Source organism: Nerophis ophidion, linkage group LG01 (genome assembly GCF_033978795.1).
Source record: "Nerophis ophidion isolate RoL-2023_Sa linkage group LG01, RoL_Noph_v1.0, whole genome shotgun sequence".
NCBI classification, from domain to species: Eukaryota; Metazoa; Chordata; class Actinopteri; order Syngnathiformes; family Syngnathidae; genus Nerophis; species Nerophis ophidion.
Window position 1 is genome coordinate 43,223,629 of NC_084611.1, and position 24,834 is coordinate 43,248,462.

General features: G+C 41.2%; 1 protein-coding gene across 42 annotated transcripts in view; it reads right to left on the reverse strand.

The window, feature by feature from the left end:
* Positions 1-24,834, reverse strand: part of camk2b1 (calcium/calmodulin-dependent protein kinase (CaM kinase) II beta 1) — a 190,097-nt gene that overhangs the window by 114,784 nt on the left and 50,479 nt on the right. For all 42 annotated transcript variants that reach the window (XM_061904346.1, XM_061904166.1, XM_061904311.1 and 39 more), the window contains exon 6: positions 2,498-2,570. In XM_061904346.1, the coding sequence (XP_061760330.1) occupies positions 2,498-2,570 (73 nt within the window). The remainder of the gene's footprint in view (positions 1-2,497; positions 2,571-24,834) is intronic.

Below are 24,834 nucleotides of genomic sequence, written 5' to 3' on the forward strand. Positions count from 1 at the left end.
TTACCTTCTGGTACCCGCTTATCAGTTTTTGAAATCTGCATAAGTCCTGAAAATTTGCGCATGTCCGCTTTTGTAGTCTGTGTCAACGACGTAGTCAATAAGCTTATTTTTCACTATCTTCTTGTTATGGAGCATTTCCAATATTAGGTAGCGTAAGGTTAACTTCTAACATATCAATGAGAGCGCGAAAATCTTCCGATATAATGAGTTTACATTATTCACCCACGGAAATGTAGTTACCGTATTTTCTTTAATTGCCACCGGGTATATAGTATGCGCCTGCCGGGTCAAACTCATTTCACAAAATAATTACCGCGCATGCTTAGGATTACCGCCGGCTCAGGATTAACGCCGGGTCAAACTCGTTTCGGAAAATATTATTTTTATTAGCGCATGACTAGAATTTCCGCCGGGTCAAACTCGTCACGTCACGAGTGACACTTCACCTGTCATCATTTTCAAAATGGAGGAGGCTGATTTTAATCATTTGAAATCGAAAACAGGGAAAAAGATTAAAAGCTATTCAGTAGGATTTATGTTCCAAGCTATTGACTATGCTAAAAAGAACAATAAGCAGCTATGTTTTATTATTTTACCGTAGCTGCGTGTGTCAAATATGAGTCATTAAATGACTCCCGCCTCCTGGTGGTAGAGGGCGCTAGTGATCCTTCTTGCGACTACTCGGCTGCAGAAGAAGTGACAACAAGCAGCAAGAGTGAGCAGCGATCGTTTATATTTTCCTCTCGATTGCACTTTTAACATGGAGGATTACATATCTAAAATAAAACAGTTTTCTAAACTGGACTTTCAATCGAAGCAGGAGGTAATAAAGGAAGATCTCCATCGAGACAGAGAGACTTTTAAAACTGAAGAAAGATAAGGAAGAATTCTATAAACAAGTTATCGATGCTTTTGATCAGAAGGAGCTGCGCATGGACTTTATTTATAAGTAAAGGTAAGACCATAATACATTTTTTTTATTAAATGTGCTTTTCATGATGGTATCCTTACATCACACTTAAATTTATAAGGGCAGGCCTAAATTTACCGCATGCCTTTGGTAAGCGAAGGAGTGAGAAGAGGTTTTAAAATAATTAGCGCATGCTTGCCTTTACCGCATGCCTTTGGTAAACGCCGGAGCGAGAAGAGGTTTTAAATTAATTAGCGCCCCGGCGGCAATTCAAGGAAATACGGTATTAGAGTGTTCCGAGGCAAGAGAGTCCGCAGCTGCCTCTTTGACAGGCGCAGGAGGAACGACACAAGCTCTCCGCTCATGTCTACGGTAAGAGCCGACTTATTACCACCATTTTATCACCGAAACCTGCCGGTTGACATGTGGTAGGGAACCATGTTTGCTTGACCGCTCTGTTCCATTGTAAAGCTTCACCGTCATCTTTCGGGAATGTAAACAATGAAACACCGGCTGTGTTTGTGTTGCTAAAGGCGGCCGCAATACACCGCTTCCCACCTACAGCTTTCTTCTTTGACGTCTCCATTATTAATTGAACAAATTGCAAAAGATTCAGCAACATAGATGTCCAGAATACTGTGGAATTATGCGATGAAAAGATAAATAATGATAAATGGGTTGTACTTGTATAGCGCTTTTCTACCTTCAAGGTACTCAAAGCGCTTTGACACTACTTCCACATTTACCCATTCACACACACATTCACACACTGATGGAGGGAGCTACCATGCAAGGCGCTAACCAGCACCCATCAGGAGCAAGGGTGAAGTGTCTTGCTCAGGACACAACGGACATGACGATGTTGGTACTAGGAGGGGATTGAACAAGGGACCCTCGGGTTGCGCACGGCCAATCTCCCAAAAGAAACAACTTATAGCTGTGAACGGTGCTGGAACAAAATGTCCTCTACAATGCGTGACGTCACGCGCACGCTTCATCATACTGCGACGTTTTAGCATGATACTTTCGCGCGAAATTTTAAATTGCAATTTAGTAAACTAAACCGGCCGTATTGGCATGTGTTGCAATGTTAACATTTCATCATTGATAGATAAACTATCAGACTGCGTGGTCGGTTGTAGTGGGTTTCAGTAGGCCTTTAAGAAACGTCACAATCTGTGTTTTATTCATTATTTCTTACAAAGAATGTTGGCTGACAGTATCTGGCAGAGGTCTCTTCTCTGGCATTGTGAGTGGCATTGCCCGATCAATAAAAGTAATCAAAAGCACACAGGGGCTTTGGTAATCAATAGTCATCTCTGACAAGTTAGAACTGGTAAATAAACCAGGGCTGTGATTCAACATCCTCCTGCGCCACCTTCAAAGGAACTATCGACTCAAAGTGGTGCCCAGAAGAGCAACTATTTGCTGGTTTATGGCTCCACAGAGGTTGTGCTTGTTCTGGATGATACGTTAGTACAATTACTATTTTATGCTCTGGACATCCTGACCCCGGTACAGATTATTTCTATACCCCTTGTTTTAAGGGAACAAACTGATAATGCACAGCAAGACACGTGAACTTACCTTGAGGTCTCGGTGCACCACGCCCATTTGATGGCAGTGAAGCACCGCCTCCAGGATCTGCTGGATGCAATGACTGCATGCAAAAAAAAAAAGATGTTGGTTATTTTTCCAATTACATTAGATATTATAAAAACAATATTATATATTGCAATTTCTATTATTGCACTTATTCATCATTTTTAAAAGAAAATGCCGATACTTTGATATGTATTAATATTTATAATCAATCAATCTTTATTTATAAAGCGCTTTTCATTAGATGTCTGATAATATCGGACTGCCGATATTATCGGTCGATAAATGCTTTAAAATGTGATATCGGAAACTGTCGGTACCGGTTTCAAAAAGTAAAATGTATGACTTTTTAAAAACGCCGCTGTACGGAGTGGTACATGGACGTAGGAAGAACTACAGAGCGCCAATAAACCTTAAAGGGACTGCCTTTGCGTGTCGGCCCAATCACATAATATCTACGGCTTTTTACACACACTTTGGACTTGACTCGGGACTTAATTTATTATTTTTCTTCGGTCAATGATCAACAAAATAAACAAACAGTTGTACATTCATAGATCGAAAATGAAAATGTTGCACACCGAAAGGGTTTAGGCCAGGGGTGTCCAAACTTTTTCCACTGAGAGCCGCAGACTGAAAAATTAAAGCATGCGGGGGCCATTTTGATATTCTTCCTTTTTAAAAGCAATACAATAGTTGTTGTTGTTTTTTTTTTTTACCTTTATTGCTTTCCTCAAGTTTGGTCCCCGGAAGGGTCTCAGTCATAAAAATGTTAGAAATAAGTAATAAAAAAAATGTTTTTTTTTCTTTTAACGCTTGAATCTCGAGATCAACTTCAGGTCTGTCTGTCGTTATAAAAAAAATTTAAATTTTGTTTTTTTATGTTTATGGCCTTTATGTCAAAACCCTCATTTATACGCCAAACACACAAACTACGCAACATTTTCCCCCAAAACATTTCAAAGTGGAATATTTGACGTGAAGTAATTGGAACCCTAAATAGGTCAATATTTCATAACGATAAAAAAAGAATAAGTGTAGAAAATAAGCCAAATGTATAATTATATTTTTTCACTTTTAACGCTTAAGTCTATAGATCTCTTGATTATAAGATTTTATAATTTTTTTCATTCTTTTTTGTTTGTTTGATGGCCTTTTTAAGAAAGAAAACTTTGTGTGGCACAAAATATGTAATATTATAATCCCCCCAAAATATTTGAAAGTGTAATTGTTCCAGTGAAGTAATTGGAGCCTTCAGCAGGTCAGTAACAGTCCGCATGGCAGCTTTGTGTTATTAGTGTCAACACTGCAACTTTTTCTTGTTACATGTCACTGTTTACTCTTTTATTATCAATCAATCAATCAATGTTTACTTATATAGCCCTAAATCACTAGTGTCTCAAAGGGCTGCACAAACCACCACGACATCCTCGGTAGGCCCACATAAGGGCAAGGAAAACTCACACCCAGTGGGACATCGGTGACAATAATGACCCAGTGGGACGTCGGTGACAATGATGACTATGAGAACCTTAGAGAGGAGGAAAGCAATGGATGTCGAGCGGGTCTAGCATGATACTGTGAAAGTTCAATCCACAATGGATCCAACACAGTCGCGAGAGTCCAGTCCAAAGCGGATCCAACACAGCAGCGAGAGTCCCGTTCACAGCGGAGCCAGCAGGAAACCATCCCAAGCGGAGGCGGATCAGCATCGCAGAGATGTCCCCAGCCGATACACAGGCAAGCAGTACATGAGTGGGACATAGAAGAAAAAGAAAAGAAACGGCAGATCAACTGGTCTAAAAAGGGAGTCTATTTAAAGGCTAGAGTATACAAATGAGTTTTAAGGTGAGACTTAAATGCTTCTACTATTACACTCTTTTATGTTTTAAATTCTTATTATTGTATTAAATTCTTATTATTGTATTTTTTATAATGGACCGGGGGCCATTAACAAATTAGCTGGGGGCCACAAATGGCCCTCGGGCCGCACTTTGTACACGCCTGGTTTAGGCTGAAATTGAACACTTATTGTGCCTATCTCTATAAACAATATCAATATGACTCGATACTTGTTAGCAAAGACTTCAGACTTACTTATGACTTACATACAGGTCACATACAGGTCACACTGAGGGTCGCAGTATAAACAACTTTAACACAGTTACAAATATGCGCCACACTGTGAAACCACAGCAACCAAGAATGACAAACATTTCGGGAGAACATCCGCACCGTAACACAACATAAACACAACAGAACAAATACCCAGAAACCCTTAAAGCACAAACTCTTCCGGGACACTACTATATATGCCCCCCCCAACCTCAACCTCCTCATGCTCTCTCAGGGAGAGCATGTCCCAAATTCCATGCTGCTGTTTTGAGCCATGTTAGATAAAAGAATGCACTTTGTGACTTCAATAATAAATATGGCAGTGCCATGTTGGCATTTTTTTTCCATAACTTGAGTTGATTTATTTTGCAAAACCTTGTTACATTATTTAATGCATCCAGTGGGGCATCACAACAAACTTATGCATAATAATGTGTTCATTCCACGACTGTATATATCGGTTGATATCGGAATCGGTAATTAAGAGTTCGACAATATCGGAATGTCGGATATCGGCAAAAAAGCCATTATTGGACATCTCTACTTTTCATACATAAAAGAAATCCAATGCAAAGTGCTTTACAAAGTTAAAACAATACCCCGATGACCTATATCCCACATTATCATACGTACGCACAGACAGATGCCACACACGCACACGCACGCACGCACACACACACACACACACACACACACACACACACACACACACACACACACACACACACACACACACACACACACACACACACACACACACACACACACACACACACACACACACACACACACACACACACACACACGTGCGCGCAACTATCGTATTTCCTTGACTTGCCGCCGGGGCGCTAATTAATTTAAAACCTCTTCTGACTCCTGTGCTTACCAAAGGCATGCGGTAAAAGTAAGCACACGCTATTTTTTTTTAAAACCTCTTCTCACTCCGGCACTTACCAAAGGGATGCAGTAAAAATTTGAGTGTGATGTAAGCTTGGACCTTAAATCCTACTGAATAGCTCTTAATCTTCTTCCCTTTATGCGATTTCAAATTACCGGTATTGAAATCAGCCTCCTCAATTTTGAAAATGATGACAGGGGAAGTGTCATTTGTGACGTCACGAGTTTGACCAGGCAGTAATACTAAGCATGCGCTAATTATTTTGCAAAGCAAGTTTGACCCGGTAGTAATTCAAGATAGGCGCATACTAAATGCCCTGCGGCAATTCAAGGAAATACGGTAAATGGACAAATGATTGCATGGCTTAGTACAGAGGAGACATGAATCAATTAACGTGGAAAAACTTATTCGGGTGTTACCATTTAGTGGTCAATTGAACGGAATATGTACTGTACTGTGCAATCTACTAATAAAAGTCTCAATCAATCAATCAATCAAAAAAACATGTGAGTAAACACTATCACATCTGCACCAGGAGGTCATCAGACCATGGTCACCAGGATGCCGATACAAAAGCGCCCCCGCAAGCACGGCCGATAACCTCTGAGGCAGACCGCTCATCTGAGGAACGTTGGAAAATAAAGATAATAACATTTGTAAAATAGGAAGAACCAGGAGTAGAGATGAAGAGTAAAATACAAGTGAGACATATGAAGATTGATAAAAAATCTAAATAAAATGAATATACAGTAAATAAATAATAAATAAATAGAGCTAAATAAAACCTTGGATAAAAAGTTAAATACAAATAACTTCAATAAAAGGATAAATATCAGGTCAAAGCCAAATCAAAAAGGTGGGTCTTAAGCCTACTCTTAAAAACACGAACGTTCTCTGCATAATAACACACTATTTCATTATATTTATTATATCTGTTCTTTAATAATGCATATGTTCCTTCTTGACTGCACTTAAATGTAGAATATATGTAGAATATATTTATATTATTCATATATTATATATATATGTTATATATTATTTATTATTATTGTCTATTGTGAGCGAACTGTGGTGCTGAATTTCCCCCAGGGATCAATAAAGTACTTTCTATTCTATTCTAATTGTTTAAAGGAATATACCATAAAATCCACGATGTATTTCAAAAGATTAAAATAATAAATAAAAATAATCTAATTCGTTAGAGTGCCAAAAAATATTTGGAGAAAAAAGTGGATGTTATATACATTCTTATTAAAAAATAATAACACAAATTTAATAAATATGTTAAATTAAAAAAATATAAAAAAAGGCATTTGTACAAATATCAATCCATAATCCTTCTCTAATAAACAAGTACAATACAATCTATTAAAAAAGCATATTTTCTATTTAAGTATCATTGTGTATTCATCATTTATTTAATTCATAAAGAGATAAAGATAACAATAAGTATAATCATAAATACAAAAAATAATTATATGTATTTCCTAATACATAATTGATATAAAAATATATATTTAAAAAGTGTTTTAGAGAAAAAGGCCTACAGTACATACACTATCAAGCGTCTGAAGCGCTCTGCAAGTAAACAACCGCCCCCAGCCACTACTCCAGAAAATAGGTGTTTGTGTTGGCGATCAATAAGTCAGTCTCATGTTGAAAAGCTGCTGGATACTTAGTACACACACCCACTTGTCAAAACAAAATAAAAACAAGCCAGACATGAGGTTTGTAGGAAACAAAAGCTGAGGCGCACGGATGCATTTACTTAATGGGACATTGCCGAGATCCAGCTGTGGGTGATGTGGACAAATACACGGCATGCACACGCACACACTGACACACACACACACACACACGCACACACACACAAACACACACACACACACACACACACACACACACACACACACACACACACACACACACACACACACACGGACACGGACACGGACACGCTCCTGAGCTGTTGTGGATGTGACTGGCTGTGAACTAAAGCCAGGCCATGCATGTGATTGCTGCACACTGACAAGTTTATCACAGTTCACCAAGAGACAGGAGGGACAGAGTTGATAAAGGACCTGAGATTCCATGGAGTCTATCTACCCGTGTATTTATCCATCAATCTACACTATATTTATCTATTTGTAAGCCTGTTGACAGCTCCTCGCACTAATTGGCTACTGCCGACAGGATAACGCTTCCTTGCTGTGGTGCTGAACAAACATGGCCTATTAGAGTGAACTCCCTCTGTGTGTGTCACAAACAACAGCTAATGATAAAGTAAAAAGCTAATGTACATCTCTGTCTTCTTTTACCTTCTATTTTGGATGCATTTTCATTATAAAGTAATCTGTTCAGGCATTAAAGGAAGCGCAATTTTAAACAACAGGGAATGTTTTCTTAGGCAAGGCCTCTGATTTAGTGGTATTTGCATGGTGGTGTTTCTATGATGGCAACCCTCCCTATTTCCCTGCATGCAGAAATGGGAATTCTTCGTAGAAACTAGGGCTGGGCGATATGGCCTTTAATTAATATATGTATATTTTTAGGCCATGTCAAGATACACCATATATATGTGGATATTTTGCCTTAGCCTTGAATGAACACTTGATGCATATAATCACAGCAGTATGATGATTCTATGTGTCTACATTCAAACATTCTTCTTCATACTGCATTAATATATGCTACTTTTAAACTTTCATGCAGAGAGGGAAATCACAACTAAAACTGTATTTATTAAACAGTTATTAAGCAGTGGCATTTCCAAAACAGAAAGTGCAAGATTTTCAGAGACATTTTAAAACAAGCTATTAGTGCACTTTTGTGCATGATGTCACTAAGATGACATATCAAAACAACACTAAATTAAAGTGCACTTTTTGTACAGAACGTCACTAAAATAGTTTAAAACAAATAAAGTGCACTTTTGTGCATGATGTCACACAAGATATTTCAATAAGTGTCAAATAAAAATGAGCTTCATAATAGGAAGTCAAAAAGTGTATGTCTTTCGCTATGTGGTAGGTTCCTGCGGACGTTATCTCCTTCTGTTGTTGACTAGCTTTTTCATACGGTGTTGATCTGGAAATAATTACTTGGGCATTTTGTGCGTGTGGCACTTAACGGAGATGTTGACATGCAGAGTTTCAAGCACTCCTTGTTCTCTAGCGGGTGACTTTTCAAATAATGCTACATTAGCAGTGCTGCTACTTTTTGTAGCAACGTTTTTGCCGCATAATTGTCCAACATCTTCCCGCTTGCAGCCAAACCACCGCCAGACACCAGACCCCTGTTGTTTTTCTTGGGAATTAATTCTTTCTTCATTTGTTACCTGATACGCACCTTCTCTCTCTCGTATTACCACCCACACCGCACTGTTGGCATCACAGCTAACGTTACCATGTCGCTACCTGTCTACTGCACGGAAGCGTGTGATGTCGCACACGTGGAGTATGTAAGATGGTGCGCTTGTTTTAAGTCTCTGTGAGAAGGAGAGACAAGAAATAGTGAGTGCCTGTAGTGTAATGCCCGCAGCTAAAAGCAACTGCGTGAGAACGTATACTCCAATATCACCATTTAGTCATTTTCTATAGCGCACAGAGACAATCCTGCGATACATCCAGTATATCTATATATCGCCCAGTTCGAGTAGATACCTAGGACAAGACCGTGTTTGTGTCCTTTAGCAACAAAAGCAGTGTCACCTTGGCGATTATTTGCTTTTGTAGACCACGCCATCAGGCAACTATCGAAAAATTGGCGAAGCATGTTTATAGGGTTACAGTCCATCAAACATTTACTGTACAAAATGTGTACCATTTCGTGTTCAAATATAATTTTTTGGGGCATAAAAAAAAAAATCACTGGAAAAAGTGCCACGATAACCAAAGAACCATTATTATCCTCTCTAGGACACAGGATAAGAAATGGTTTGGCTACTTAGTACGTACAATTCATTAAATATCCTTTAAATTAGGAGTGTCCCAATTTGATATCGGTCTGATATCAGTAAAAGAAAACAAGTATCGGATTATATCAACTTGCATTCAAAATATAAGCAGTCCTGCAGCGCATTCACCTGTGCAAACTTGGACACAGCTAGTTAACATCTTAATGTCCTCTAAGATAGACAAGGGTTGTTATTTATTGTATTTTAAAGAAGTAATTAACAAAAGGTAAACATGGTAGGCTTTAGGCTATTAGCAGCTACACAAAAGCTCAGCACACAATAGCACACAAGCTCGACAAACGTAATAAGTGTTCTTCATTGAACAATATTGCAGTCTAAAACAGCACATTTGTCAATTTAAACAAGTATCTAATAATTATAGTTGCATATTACTTAAACATACAACGTCTCTAAGGCAGGGGTCACCAACGTGGTGCCTACGGGCACTAGATCGCTCGTAAGGACCAGATGAGTCGCCCGCTGGCCTGTTCTAAAAAATAGCTCAAATAGCAGCACTTACCAGTGAGCTGCCTCTATTTTTTAAATTTTATTTATTTACTAGCAAGCTGGTCTCGCTTTGCTCGACATTTTAATTCTAAGAGGAGACAAAACTCAAATAGAATTTGAAAATCCCCCCAAAAATTTTAAAGACTTGGTCTTCACTTGTTTAAATAAATTCTTTTTTTTTTACTTTGCTTCTTATAATTTTCAGAAAGACAATTTTAGAGAAAAAATACAACCTTAAAAATGATTTAAGGATTTTTAAACACATATAACTCTTTACCTTTTAAATTCCTTCCTCTTCTTTTCTGACAATTTAAATCAATGTTCAAGTAAATTTATTTTTTTATTGTAAAGAATAATAAATACATTTGAATTTAATTCTTCATTTAAGCTTCTGTTTTTTCGACGAAGAATATTTGTGAAATATTTCTTCAAACTTATTACTCCCCCGCCACCACCACTTCCCGAAGACAGCTGGCACTCCACTCGGTGACGGAAAGTTTCTGTGAGTATGGCTTCCTGCGCTTCGTGCACTTTACTCATGGATAGGTTGGCTTTGCTAGAGAGCCGTGTCCGCCAGTTAGAGCAGTGTAATTTCGTAACTTTAGATTTTGCGGACACATCTGCTAGCGTTAGCTGTAGCGAGCTAACTAGCCCAGCTTGTAGCAGCCCTAAGCGTCCTACAAGCTACGGTGTACCGGTTGAGACGCATAACAGATTTAGCCCTTTAGCTAGTCCTACACCCCAGTCTACCGGGCACCACACTTTAGTCATAGGGGACACCATCACCCGAAACATAAAGCTTAGCAAACCAGCCACAATTAAGTGTATTCCCAGGGGCAGAGCACCTGACATTGAAGATAACCTTAGGGAGCTAACTCGCAACAGGCCTAGTAAACACGTACGACAGGCTAACCGCACCACTAGTTATGCGAATATAGTAATACACGTTGGCTCCAATGACGTTAGGATGAGACAATCAGAGATTACAAAGAGAAACATAGCCAGGGCTTGTAATCTCGCCAGAAAGATGTCAAGGCATCGAGTAATTGTCTCTGGCCCCCTGCCTGGGAGAGGCAATGATGAGAGATATAGCAGATTAGTCTCTCTTAACAAGTGGCTGGATAGCTTCTGTAGACAACAGGGATTTACGTTTATTGATAATTGGCCCTCTTTCTGGGGCAAACCTGGCTTGCTGAGGAGAGACGGCCTTCACCCTAACCAGGAAGGCGCTATCCTCTTGTCTCTGAACATAGATTTCGCATTGAGCCACACTTGACTAACTGCACTAGAGCAAGCCCAGTCACAGGTAATTACAGAGCCTGCTAGCCTGGGTATGGAGTCAGTTAAGTTAGAACTAGCCAGCACCAGGCTGGATGATCCCTGTACACATAGCAATTTTCGTAGAATAATACACAACTCACAAAATGTTTTTTCTGCTATGACTACGTCAGAGTTAGACTTGCGTTCTACTGAGGTGGCAAATTATGATGCGTTCAGTTTATCGCAGCACCAAGTAGACAATCTGAAAATTCCCGTCATATCAATACCTAGATATGGTCGTAATTATTTTAAGTACACTGCGCATAATAAACGCAACATTATTAATATTGCTACTACGGATAATTCTATCAACAACTCCTTAAAACAGCCCACTACCTATAATATGGGCTTTCTAAACAACAGATCTTTGTCTCCCAAAACGTTATTAGTTAATGAGGTCATTAGAGACAACAACCTTAACGTCATCGGTCTTAGCGAAACCTGGCTTAAACCAGACGACTTTTTTGCGATAAATGAGGCATCCCCTCCTAACTATACGAATGCGCATATTGCCCGTCCCCTTAAAAGGGGAGGGGGGGTCGCACTAATATACAACGAAAACTTTAACTTTAGTCCTAACTTAAATAATAAATATAAATCGTTTGAGGTGCTTTCTATGAAGTCTGCCACACCGCTGCCTCTGTGCCTGGCCATTACCAACCGCCCCCCAGGGCCCTATTCGGACTTTATTAGTGAATTCTCAGAGTTTGTTGCTGATCGAGTGACGCACGCCGATAATATAATTATAATGGGGGACTTTAATATCCATATGAATACCCCATTGGACCGACCGTGCGTGGCGCTCCAGACTATAGTTGATAGCTGTGGTCTTACACAAATAATAAATGAACCGACGCATCGCAGCGGTAATACGATAGACCTAGTGCTTGTCAGAGGTATCACCGTTTCCAAAGTTATGATACTCCCGTGTACTAAAGTAATGTCCGATCATTACCTTATAAAATTCGAAGTTCAGACTCATGTTCGGCAAGCTAATAATAATAATAACTGCTATAGCAGCCGCAACATTAATGCTGCCACAACGACGACTCTGGCTGACCTACTGCCCTCGGTAATGGCACCGTTCCCAAAGTATGTGGGCTCTATTGATAACCTCACTAACAACTTTAACAACGCCCTGCGCGAAACCATTGATAGTATAGCACCGCTGAAGTTAAAAAAGGCTCCAAAAAGGCGTACGCCATGGTTTACTGAAGAAACTAGAGCTCAGAAATTATTATGTAGAAAGCTGGAACGCAGATGGCGCACGGCTAAACTTGAGGTGCACCATCAAGCATGGAGTGATAGTTTAATAACTTATAAACGCATGCTTACCTTAGCTAAAACTAATTACTACTCAAATCTCATCCGCATTATAAAAACGATCCAAAATTTTTGATTAGTACAGTAGCATCGCTAACCCAACAAGGGACTCCTTCCAGTAGCTCCACCCATTCGGCAGATGACTTTATGAAGTTCTTTAATAAGAAAATTGAACTTATTAGAAAGGAGATTAAAGACAATGCGTCCCAGCTACAACTGGGTTATAGTAACACAGATACGACTGTATATACGGCGGATACTGCAAATATCCAAAATAGTTTCTCTTGTTTTGATGAAATAACATTAGAAGAATTTTTACAACGTGTAAATGGAATAAAAAAAACAACATGTTTACTTGACCCACTTTCTGGGAAACTTATCAAGGAGCTTTTTGTATTATTAGGTCCGTCAGTGCTAAATATTATAAACTTATCACTTTCCTCGGGCACTGTTCCCCTAGCATTCGAAAAAGCGGTTATTCATCCTCTCCTTAAAAGACCTAACCTCGATCCTGACCTCATGGTAAACTACCGACAGGTGTCTCACTTTCCCTTTATTTTGAAAATCCTCGAAAAAATTGTTGCAGAGCAGCTAAATAAACACTTAGCGTTTAACAATCTATATGAAACCTTTCAATCCGGTTTCAGGGCAAATCACTCTACGGAGACAGCCCTCGCAAAATTGACTAATGATCTATTGCTAACGACGGATTCTGATGCGTCATCTATGTTGCTGCTCCTCGATCTTAGCGCTGCTTTCGATACCGTCGATCATAATATTTTATTGGAGCGTATCAAAACACGAATTGGTATGTCAGACTCAGCCCTGTCTTGGTTTAACTCTTATCTTACTGACAGGGTGCAGTGCGTCTCCCATAACAGTATGACCTCGGACTATGTTAAGGTAACGTGTGGAGTTCCCCAGGGTTCGGTCCTTGGCCCTGTACTCTTCAGCATCTAAATGCTGCCGCTAGGTGACATCATACGCAAATACGGTATTAGCTTTCACTGCTATGCTGATGACACCCAACTCTACATGCCCCTAAAGCTGACCAACACGCCGGACTGTAGTCAGTTGGAAGCGTGTCTTAATGAAATTAAACAATGGATGTCCGCAAATTTTTTGCAACTTAACGCCAAAAAAACGGAAATGTTGATTATCGGTCCTGCTAGACACCGACCTCTATTTAATAATACAACTTTAACATTTGACAACCAAATAATAAAACAAGGTGACTCGGTAAAAAATCTGGGTATTATCTTCGACCCAACTCTCTCCTTTGAGTCACAAATTAAAAGCGTTACTAAAACCGCCTTCTTTCATCTCCGTAATATCGCTAAAATTCGCTCCATTTTGTCCACTAAAGACGCCAAGATCATTATCCATGCGTTTGTTACGTCTCGTCTCGATTACTGTAACGTATTATTTTCGGGTCTCCCCATGTCTAGCATTAAAAGATTACAGTTGGTACAAAATGGGGCTGCTAGACTTTTGACAAGAACAAGAAAGTTTGATCACATTACGCCTGTACTGGCTCACCTGCACTGGCTTCCTGTGCACTTAAGATGTGACTTTAAGGTTTTACTAATTACGTATAAAATACTACACGGTCTAGCTCCAGCCTATCTTGCCGATTGTATTGTACCATATGTCCCGGCAAGAAATCTGCGTTCAAAAGACTCCGGCTTATTAGTTATTCCTAGAGCCCAAAAAAAGTCTGCGGGCTATAGAGCGTTTTCCGTTCGGGCTCCAGTACTGGAATGCCCTCCCGGTAACAGTTTGAGATGCTACCTCAGTAGAAGCTTTTAAGTCTCACCTTAAAACTCATCTGTATACTCTAGCCTTTAAATACACCTCCTTTTTAGACCAGTTGATCTGCCGTTTCTTTTCTTTTTTCTCCTATGTCCTCCCCTCCCATGTGGAGGGGGTCCGGTCCGATGACAATGGATGAAGTATTGGCTGTCCAGAGTCGAGACCCAGGATGGACCGCTCGTCGGGACCCAGGATGGACCGCTCGCCTGTGTATTGGTTGGGGACATCTCTACGCTGCTGATCCGCCTCCGCTTGAGATGGTTTCCTGTGGACGGGACTCTCGCTGCTGTCTTGGATCCGCTTGAACTGAACTCTCGCGGCTGTGTTGGAGCCACTATGGATTGAACTTTCACAGTATCATGTTAGACCCGCTCGACATCCATTGCTTTCGGTCCCCTAGAGGGGGGGGGGGGTTGCCCACATCTGAGGTCCTCTCCAAGGTTTCTCATAGTCAGCATTGTCACTGGCGTCCCACTGGATGGGAATTCTCCCTGCCCACTGGGTGTGAGTTTTCCTTGCCCTTTTGTGGGTTCTTCCGAGGATGTTGTAGTCGTAATGATTTGTGCAGTCCTTTGAGACATTTGTGATTTGGGGCTATATAAATAAACATTGATTGATGATTAAAATTCAAAAGAATTGTTTGTCTTTGTTAGAAATAAAGCTTGGTCTAATTTGTTATATATTTTAACAAAGTGCAGACTGGATTTTAACCTATTTAAAACATGCCATTAAAATTTTAAAATTAATCTTAATCAGGAAACTCACTAATGATGTTCAATAAATTATTTTTTTAATTTTTCAAAAAGATTCGAATTAGCTAGTTTTTCTCTTTTTTCGGTAGAAATTAGAATTTTAAAGAGTCGAAATATATTTATAAAAATATTTATCTGTTTCTATATATATTTATTGTGAAAAATCATGAAGATGATCAGTGTTTCCACAAAGATAAATATCATTACTTATTAATAATAACAGAGTTAAAGGTAAATTGAGCAAATTGGCTATTCTGGCAATTTATTTAAGTGTGTATCAAACTTGTAGCCCTTCGCATTAATCAGTACCCAAAAAGTAGCTCTTGGTTTCAAAAAGGTTGGTGACCCCTGCTCTAAGGCACAAGCGTATTAAAAAGTATCCAGTAACAAACGTGTCCGTATCATTCAAATTTACTGCCTCATGAGCTTAACCTAATGAATTATTGTGGCCACTAGATGTCGCCAAAAAAGCCATTTCCATTCCATTTCAACTCAAAGACATCCTAAGTCCATTACAGACAGTTGATAATAATTAGGTTAGTGTTTTTGTGTAGCTACCATTATTTTACTTAATAAAACCTTTTTCTAACTTTTCACAATACAAAATAATAAAATATTGTATCGGATCAGGGCTTCACGGTGGAAGAGGGGTTAGTGCGTCTGCCTCACAATACGAAGGTCCTGCAGTCTGCCTCACAATACGAAGGTCCTGCCGTCCTGGGTTCAATCCCAGGCTCGGGATCTTTCTTTGTGGAGTTTGCATGTTCTCCCCGTGAATGCCTGGGTTCCCTCCGGGTACTCCGGCTTCCTCCCACCTCCAAAGACATGCACCTAGGGACAGGTTGATTGGCAACACTAAATTGACCCTAGTGTGTGAATGTGAGTGTGAATGTCGTCCGTCTATCTCTGTTGGCCCTGTGATGAGGTGGCGACTTGTCCAGGGTGTACCTCGCCTTCCGCCCCAATGCAGCTGAGATAGGCTCCAGCGACCCCAAAAGGGACAAGCAGTAGAAAATGGATGGATGGACTTCTAGTTGGTTGAAAAATCTTCATTCCTCAGACAAGCAACTAAGACCCATCTCATCATGTTCCACTAGGGGGCACTATAGCAAGTTAAGGGCTTCCTATTTACACAGTTTTCAGTGGCAATGACCAGCAACTCAGGAAGTCACATACAGAATAGTGCCGCTTACTGGAACCTGGCGTCAATTTGAGCGGAGGCCACTTTTTGAGGATAAATGCGCTAAATGGAGCACTTATATATGGGAAGACACGTGACTCATCGGGGGAGCTGGTGCCAGGCTATTTTTCCACGGCTAAAAGGAAGAGCAACATCACTGCTTAGGCACCGAAAGAGATATGCCAGTGCGTGACTGCGTGTCGACAAGGTGCTATAAGCGAGTGTAATGTGCAAAATATGTGACTAATAGCGAGCGCACAACGACACGGCAGCCCGCAGGATTCACACCCACACGGCGTCTAGTGAGTGGGAGGACTGAGAGAGCTGTTCAGGCGTTAATATATCTATTGCACATCCTCTTTTCCTACCCCTCGGCTTTATTTCCGCTCTTGCCTATGGAGGCATAACATGTACACTGCATAGACAAAAGTATTGGGACACGTCATTGGAAGTGACAATCGCCACAAGGTGTTGGAATGTGTCGGTGGGAATGGTTGTCCGTCACCGTCCTCTTCCCAAGGGTGTGGAATAGTTACCGTATTTTTCAGACTATAAATCATAGTTTTTTTTCTTATATTGGCCGAGGGTGCGACATATGTGTGAAATTATTAACACATTACCCTAAAATATCAAATAATATTATTTATCTCATTCGCGGAAGAGACGAAGAAAATGTCAGCAATCGTCACACACACGTCCACCAATAAGAATTCGGCGGGGGAGGGTCATGGCAGAAGTGCATTGTGGGTCATGGAATGCTAACTGCTATATGCTATATGCTACTGCCGTAGCTCTTAAAATAGGTCATTTCATCGTTGGCGCTAACTTATAAAAAATGAGAAGGGCTGAACAAAAATAGCGCGGAAAACATACTTGCCAACCCTCCCGGATTTTACAAGAACTCCCGAAATTCAGCGCCTCTCCCGAAAACCTCCCGGTACAAATTTTCTCCCGAAATTCAGGCGGAGCTGGAGGGAGCGTGGCCTGAGTCAGGACAGCCTGTTTTCACGTTCGCTTTCCCACAATGTAAACAGCGTGTATGCCCAATGACATTATAACTGCAGAATGATCGAGGGCGAGATCTTGGTTTCTTATGTGGGTTTATTGTTAGGCAGTTTTATTAACGTCCTCCCAGCGCGGTAACACACAACAACAGTAGTCACGTTTTCGTCTACCGTAAAGCAGTTTGTCTGCCGTAAACAGCAATGTTGTGACACTCTTAAACAGGACAATACTGCCATCTACTGTACATGCACCACAACACCTAAAGGCAACACCTCCAGGCAACTTCAACCTTTTACTAATACCCTTCTCCATTCACATCCCATCTCCCCGGATTGTAAACAACCTAATGTAAATAATCAAATGTATTTCTAATGTATATACTTGTTCTTATGCCATCTGAACTCACTATGTTCTCTGCTCGCTGTACATATCATACTAAGTAAGACCTACACTGTTTCAATGTCCATTTCTCTGTTGATGCAATTGTTGATGACTGAAGTACTGATATCAACCAAAGCTCCTCATCCCACTCCCCAGATTGTAAATAATGTAATTAATTCAATGCAGGGTTTCCCACACATTCATTTATTTATCGCGGCCCGCCACGAAAGAATTACGGCTGCCACAAATAAAAATAAAAAAATAAAAATGAAAAAATAAATATATATACATATATATATTCATTTATTTTATTTTTTTTTTTCGGCTTTTGACTTGCTTGACCGCTCATAAAAGCAATGGGACACAGTCTGTGAATGGAGCTTGTATTACATATTATATAAATATGTAAATATTATATAAATATGTTTATAAATATGTACATAAAGTGTTGTAATTATATTCCAACTCCGCGTTCTTCTTGGTCATCATCGCCGCCGCTGCTGGGGTTGTACATTACTTTAATACATCCATCCATCCATCCATCCATTTTCTACCGCTTATTCCCTTTCGGGGTCGCGGGGGGCGCTGGCGCCTATCTCAGCTACAATCGGGCGGAAGGCGGGGTACACCCTGGACAAGTCGCCAAATGCTGTAGTCTACTTACAGTTGTATTGAATATCTATGCAGTCTATACATCCACCGATTATCGGCCCCGTGTTTTGGCTGTTTCACATATATCGGTATTTGCCTTTTTTTTTTTTTTTTTACACTACATCAACATATACAATACACCGTGTTTTTCAACCTTTTCTGAGCCGAGGCACATTTTTTTCATGGAAAAGCGGAGGCACACCACCAGCAGAAAACATTAAAAAATGAAACTCATTAGCCGATATTGACAATAAAAAGTTGTTCTCGCAATTGTTGGATATGACTTTAAAGCATAACCAAGCAGGCATCACTATAGCTCTTGTCTCAAAGTAGGTGTACTGTCAGATCACACCCTGACTTATTTGGAGTACTTTCCTGTGTGTAGCGTTTTAGTTCTTGTCTTGCGCTCCTATTTTGGTGGCTTTTTGTCTTTTGTTGGTATTTTCTTTTAGCAGTTTTATGTCTTCCCCAAACCTGCTTTGTTCTCACAATCAAAACTATTTAAGTTGTGCGGACGCTATCCTTTGTGGGGACATTGTTGATTGTCATGTCATGTACGGATGTACATTGTGGACGCCATCTGTTCCACACGCTGTAAGTCTTTGCTGTTGTCCAGCATTCTGTTTTTGTTTACTTTGCAACCAGTTCTGTTTTAGTTCTGTTTTGCATAGTGTGTAACATGCGTGTATTTTTAAGAGTTCTTTCTTTATTCATAGTCATGTTCAAAGCAGCTAATAATTTCCCATGTGTACTCTTTTTGCTTGTATCTTATGTCCGCAAGTAAACTCTGTGCTTTCCCTTAAAGAGTTTGAATGTGGGAGTATAACATACTCCCTTTTTACCTTATCAGTATTAGAACAATGAGGCTGTATTCCTTTCTGTTGTCTCTTCCCGTTTGATTTTCAGACCTCTTCTAGATGCTGGTATTAGCACACTGTTGGACTGGTCTCCTAAAGCTTTAGTAAAACTTGATAATATTCCTATTCCGTCTTGATGGTCCTTCTTACTCAACATATATGTCATCTGAAAGAACTTGGGATTGACCAGTGACTTCAATTCCCTGAGAGGAAGACTGTACGGTCTTTCTGTCCCGAATCTGTTTGGCCAATCGAGAAAGAGACCATATGTGTGTCCCCTAGTGGAGAGAAATATAATTCCCTAGAGCAGCTTTAAGTGTGTCAAAGGTAATTATTGAGGAGAATGTAATTCTGATAGTTGACAAGGTGCGATTGGGCACAGTTTGAGGTCTGTGCACATGCGTGTGGGCAAGGTGTGTGTGTCAGACTAATTATCATTGCTAATTAAAGTCCCACTTCCTGCTGGTCTCCGGGGTAGTGGGTGGGTGGCAGGGAGGGAACTGGCCTGGATGACTGACATTACCAAGAAAAAGGGTGAACGGGAGGGGCGGGGAGGAGTTCGGTGCCTCAGCTGCTGTGCTCAAATATGTAATTTGGTTCTAGAGGCTTAAAAAAATAGAACAGAAACCGTTTCAGATTACAAAAGCGCTCAAGGCGTACTCCCAGTCAGCGTCCATCTCCTGACCCTGCACTCACACTGAGCATCTGTGCTTCATGTTTTACTGCATTTTTTTCAATAAACTTGTGGATTATTAGTCATTCTAAGTTGTTAATTTTGTGTTATCATTCATTACTTCGTTGCTTGACCCGATATAACTGTTTCACTTCCGATATGATAGCGAAATTGGCCTTGAGCGTTGAGTACTGGCCGATAGCGATATTGCGCCAACAAGCATCTCATTACAAAAGATCCATGCTTTTATTATTTTGTGACGTGAAATGTTAGAAAAGGCTTAATCAAGTGAAATTACTCTAACGGAGAACAATGGTAGTATGAAAGGTATGACAAACACTAACCTATTTATTATCAACGGTCTAGAATGGACTTATGCTGTCTTTAAGTTGAAGTGGAATGAATTGTTTTTTGGCGACCCCTAAGTGACACAATAATTAAATATAGAAACAATGGCATTGATAAAGTGAGATGTTTTTAAATGTAGTCCAGATTCAGCCAGCATGTTTTGTTTTTCTTTCTGAGTGTTTATTTTATTCATCTTATAAATTAAATTAATCATCAAAAAGAACCTACAATAGGTGACAGTTTGACATATTCAATTTCTATTTGCATCACTTTCCCCTTCCCCTCTCTGGCTCTCATTGAAGGCGGACACTTTTCCTACCCTCAGATTAGGATCTGTCCTGCTTGCTTCTTTGTCCTGTCTTGTGTGTATGTGATTGTTTTCCTGGTCTTAAACTGAACCCCCTCTTCATAGGAGAGTTTAGTGTGGGACTTGCTTTTTTTCTCCTCCTTCTCTTCCCCTTATGTTTACCTTTTTCCCAACTCTGTGATTTTCAATCTGTGGTATGGGCACCACCGTTGGTACGCGGGCTTCATCTAGTGGTGCGTCGAAGAATCACTTAGTTAGGGAATGCATGTTTTATTTGTAAATGTTCAAACTGTGTGGCCAAAATTTTGATTATACTTCTTGAGTAAAACCTCCGTCTTGTTTTTAATGAATTCTTAAGCGCCCTACGCTACTGTATTTTAATGTTGGTCTTTTATGATGGTACTCAGAAAGTCAAGTGTTTTCTAAGGTGGTATTTGGAAACACATTTCAGGAAGAACTGTGGTTTTCGCCCTGGTCGTGGAACTGTGGACCAGCTCTATACTCTCGGCAGGGTTCTTGAGGGTCCATGGGAGTTTGCCCAACCAGTCTACATGTGCTTTGTGGACTTGGAGAAGGCATTGGACCGTGTCCCTCGGGAAGTCCTGTGGGGAGTATGGGGTATGGGAATGTCTGATTGTGGCGGTCCGCTCCCTGTACGATCAGTATCAGAACTTGGTACGCATTGCCGGCAGTAAGTCGGACACGTTTCCAGTGAGGGTTGGACTCCGCCAAGGCTGTCCTTTGTCACCGATTCTGTTCATAACTTTTATGGACAGAATTTCTAAGTGCAGTCAAGGCGTTGAGGGGTTCCGGTTTGGTGGCCGCGGGATTAGGTCTCAGCTTTTTGCAGATGATGTGGTCCTGATGGCTCCATCTGGCCAGGATCTTCAGCTCTCACTGGATCGGTTCGCAGCCGAGTGTGAAGCGACCAGAATGAGAATCAGCACCTCCAAGTCCGAGTCCATGGTTCTCGCCCGCAAAAAGGGTGGAGTGCCATATCCGGGTTGGGGAGGAGACCCTGCCCCAAGTGGAGGAGTTCAAGTACTTAGGAGTCTTGTTCACGAGTGGAGGAAGAGTGGATCGTCAGATCGACAGGCGGATCGGTGCGGCGTCTTCAGTAATGCGGACCTTGTACCAATCCGACGTGGTGAAGAAGGAGCTGAGCCGGAAGGCAAAGCTCTCAATTTACCGGTCGATCTACGTTCCCATCCTCACTTATGGTCATGAGCTCTGGGTCATGACAGAAAGGATAAGATCACGGGTACAAGTGGCCCAAATGAGTTTCCTCCGCCGTGTGACGGGGCTCTCCCTTAGAGATAGGGTGAGAAGCTCTGCCATCCGGGAGGAGCTCAAAATAAAGCCGCTGCTCCTCCACATTGAGAGGAGCCAGATGAAGTGGTTCGGGCATCTGGTCAGAATGCCGCCCGAACGCCTCCCTAGGGAGGTGTTTAGGGCACGTCCAACTGGTAGGAGGCCACGGGGAAAACCCAGGACACGTTGGGAAGACTATATCTCCCGGCTGGCCTGGGAATGCCTCGGGACCCCCCAGGAGGAGCTGGACGAAGTGGCTGGGGAGAGGGAAGTCTGGGCTTCCCTGCTTAGGCTGCTGCCCCCGCGACCCAACCTCGGCTAAGCGGAAGAAGATTGATGGATGGATGGATGGTATTTGGTAAAGAAAAAAAAAGTTTGAGAACCACTGTTTTGGCTTTTTTACAGGGCACTTCACTTGTGGTGACCCATCAGTCTTCCCGTTCTGTATGTCTGCTCTTTGACAGGTTTGCACTAAAAATATAATTTTGGTGTACTTTTTAAGACTTTGGTGAATCTGCTGCAGGTGTTAGTAAATTCAGCATCAACACAAAAACGATATGATATTTTCTGAGAACCAAACATGCTAGCATGAATATAACGCAAAGACTGGCAGCTTATGACACGCTCACCGTCCCTAAACACGGGACGGGTGTGCCAATCCCAATAAAACAAAAGGATCTTAAATGGAAAGAACTGCCTGTCTCCATTAAAACTAATGTTGATTAGCAGGCTAATCAACACTAAGTGAGCTCACTGCACAGTAATCAAGAGTGCACGTTTGCTCTGCTGTCTGCCAGTGGTTAACATTTGCAGCATGTGGCTCTCCATTAGTTCTAGTCTTTCTACAATATTTGACTTTCATGGCGGCTGAATGGAGCCAGGCAAGTGTCACATTAAAACATCCCTCTATGCTTCCTCGCTGCTCCGTTATCTCATTACGAATTTGGATCGAATGTCAGACGTGTGACTGCATCGCCGACGGTGGGACAGAGATATATAAAGCAGCGCGGGGGCTTGGTTGGAAAAAGAAAGGTGTTGGAGATGATGGGAGGAAAGTGGCCGTACCCATCTGAAATTGATATTGATCAGATATCAGCAAACAAATTGGATTATATTGCTTTGCATCGAAAATCTCAAATGTAAGATTGATCTAATACAAGAAGTAAGGCCTACTCAGTATTCTTGAAGTTAGAGTGTCCGCCCTGAGATGAGTAGGTTGTGAGTTCAAAGGCCGGCCGAGTCATTCCAAGGTTTATAAAAATGGGACCCATTACCTCCCTGCTTGGCACTCAGCATCAAGGCTTGGAATTGGGGGTTAAATCACCAAAAATAATTCCCGGGTGGGTCCACTGCTGCTGCTCACCTCACCTCCCAGGGGGTGATCAACGGTGATGGGTCAAATGCAGAGAATAATTTTGCCACACCTAGTGTGTGTGTGACAATCATTGGTACTTTAAGTTTAATTTAATTGTGCAAAGTTCTACAGCCAATTAACCTGACGCCACGATTGATTGATTGATTGATTGATTGATTGATTGATTGAACTTGTACTAGTAGATTGTACAGTACAGTACAGTCCAGTTAATCCATCCAGCTTCCACTTATCCGAGGTCGGGTCGCGGGGGCAGCAGCCTAAGCAGGGAAGCCCAGACTTCCCTCTCCCCAGCCACTTACGTCCAGCTCTTCCCGGGGATCCCGAGGCATTCCCAGGCCAGCCGGGAGACATAGTCTTCCCAACGTGTCCTGGGTCTTCCCCGTGGCCTTCTACCAGTCAGATATGCCCTAAACGCCTCCCTAGGGAGCCTTTCGGGTGACATCCTAACCAGATGCCCGAACCACCTCCTCTGGCTCCTCTCCATGTGGAGGAGCAGCGGCTTTACTCTGAGCTGATCCTGGATGGCAGAGCTTCTCACTCTATCTCATCCTATTGATTCATTGATTTAAACTTTTATTAGTAGATTGCACAGTACAGTACATATTCTGTACAATTGACCACTAAATGGTAACACCCCAATAACTTTTTCAACTTGTTTAGGTTGGGGTCCACGTAAATCAATCCATGGTATTGATATATCCATCCATCCATTTTCTACCGCTTATTCCCTTTCGGGGTCGCGGGGGGCGCTGGCGCCTATCTCAGCTACAATCGGGCGGAAGGCAGGGTACACCCTGGACAAGTCGCCACCTCATCGCAGGGCCAACAAAGAGACAGACAACATTCACACATATAGTGATATAGTTCTGTGAAAACTATTGTCTTTGCAAATTTTAAGACACTGAACTGTGGAAATTACAAATGAGGTAGTTGATACATACAAGCATTTTTATTTACCGTATTTCCTTGAATTGCCGCCGGGGCGCTAATTAATTTAAAACCTCTTCTCACTCCTGCGCTTACCAAAGGCATGCGGTAAAAGTAAGAATGCGCTATTTATTTTAAAACCTCTTCTCACTCCGGCACTTACCAAAGGTATGTAGTAAAAATTTTAGTGTGATGTAAGCTTGGACCTTAAATCCAACTGAATAGCTCTTAATCTTCTTCCCTTTATGCGATTTCAAATTACCGGTATTGAAATCAGCCTCCTCCATTTTGAAAATGATGACAGGGGAAGTGTCACTCGTGACATCATGAGTTTGACCAGGCTGTAACACTAAGCATGGGCTAATTATTTTGGTAAGCGAGTTTGACCCGGCAGTAATTCAAGGCAGGCACATACTATATGCCCTGCGGCAATTCAAGGAAATACGGTATGCTTTATTTTGTTTTTGTTCAATCCTAGATGGGTTGTGACTTAAAGTTGAATTGCTTTGAAGATACACTGAGATTAAGTCTAAGTTCTTTGTGTTCTTCATGGTGTTTTGGAAACTGCACCAATTCCAAGATGGCGGCGCCCGGACGGGCTGCGACCTCGAGGAGCTCCTGCTAA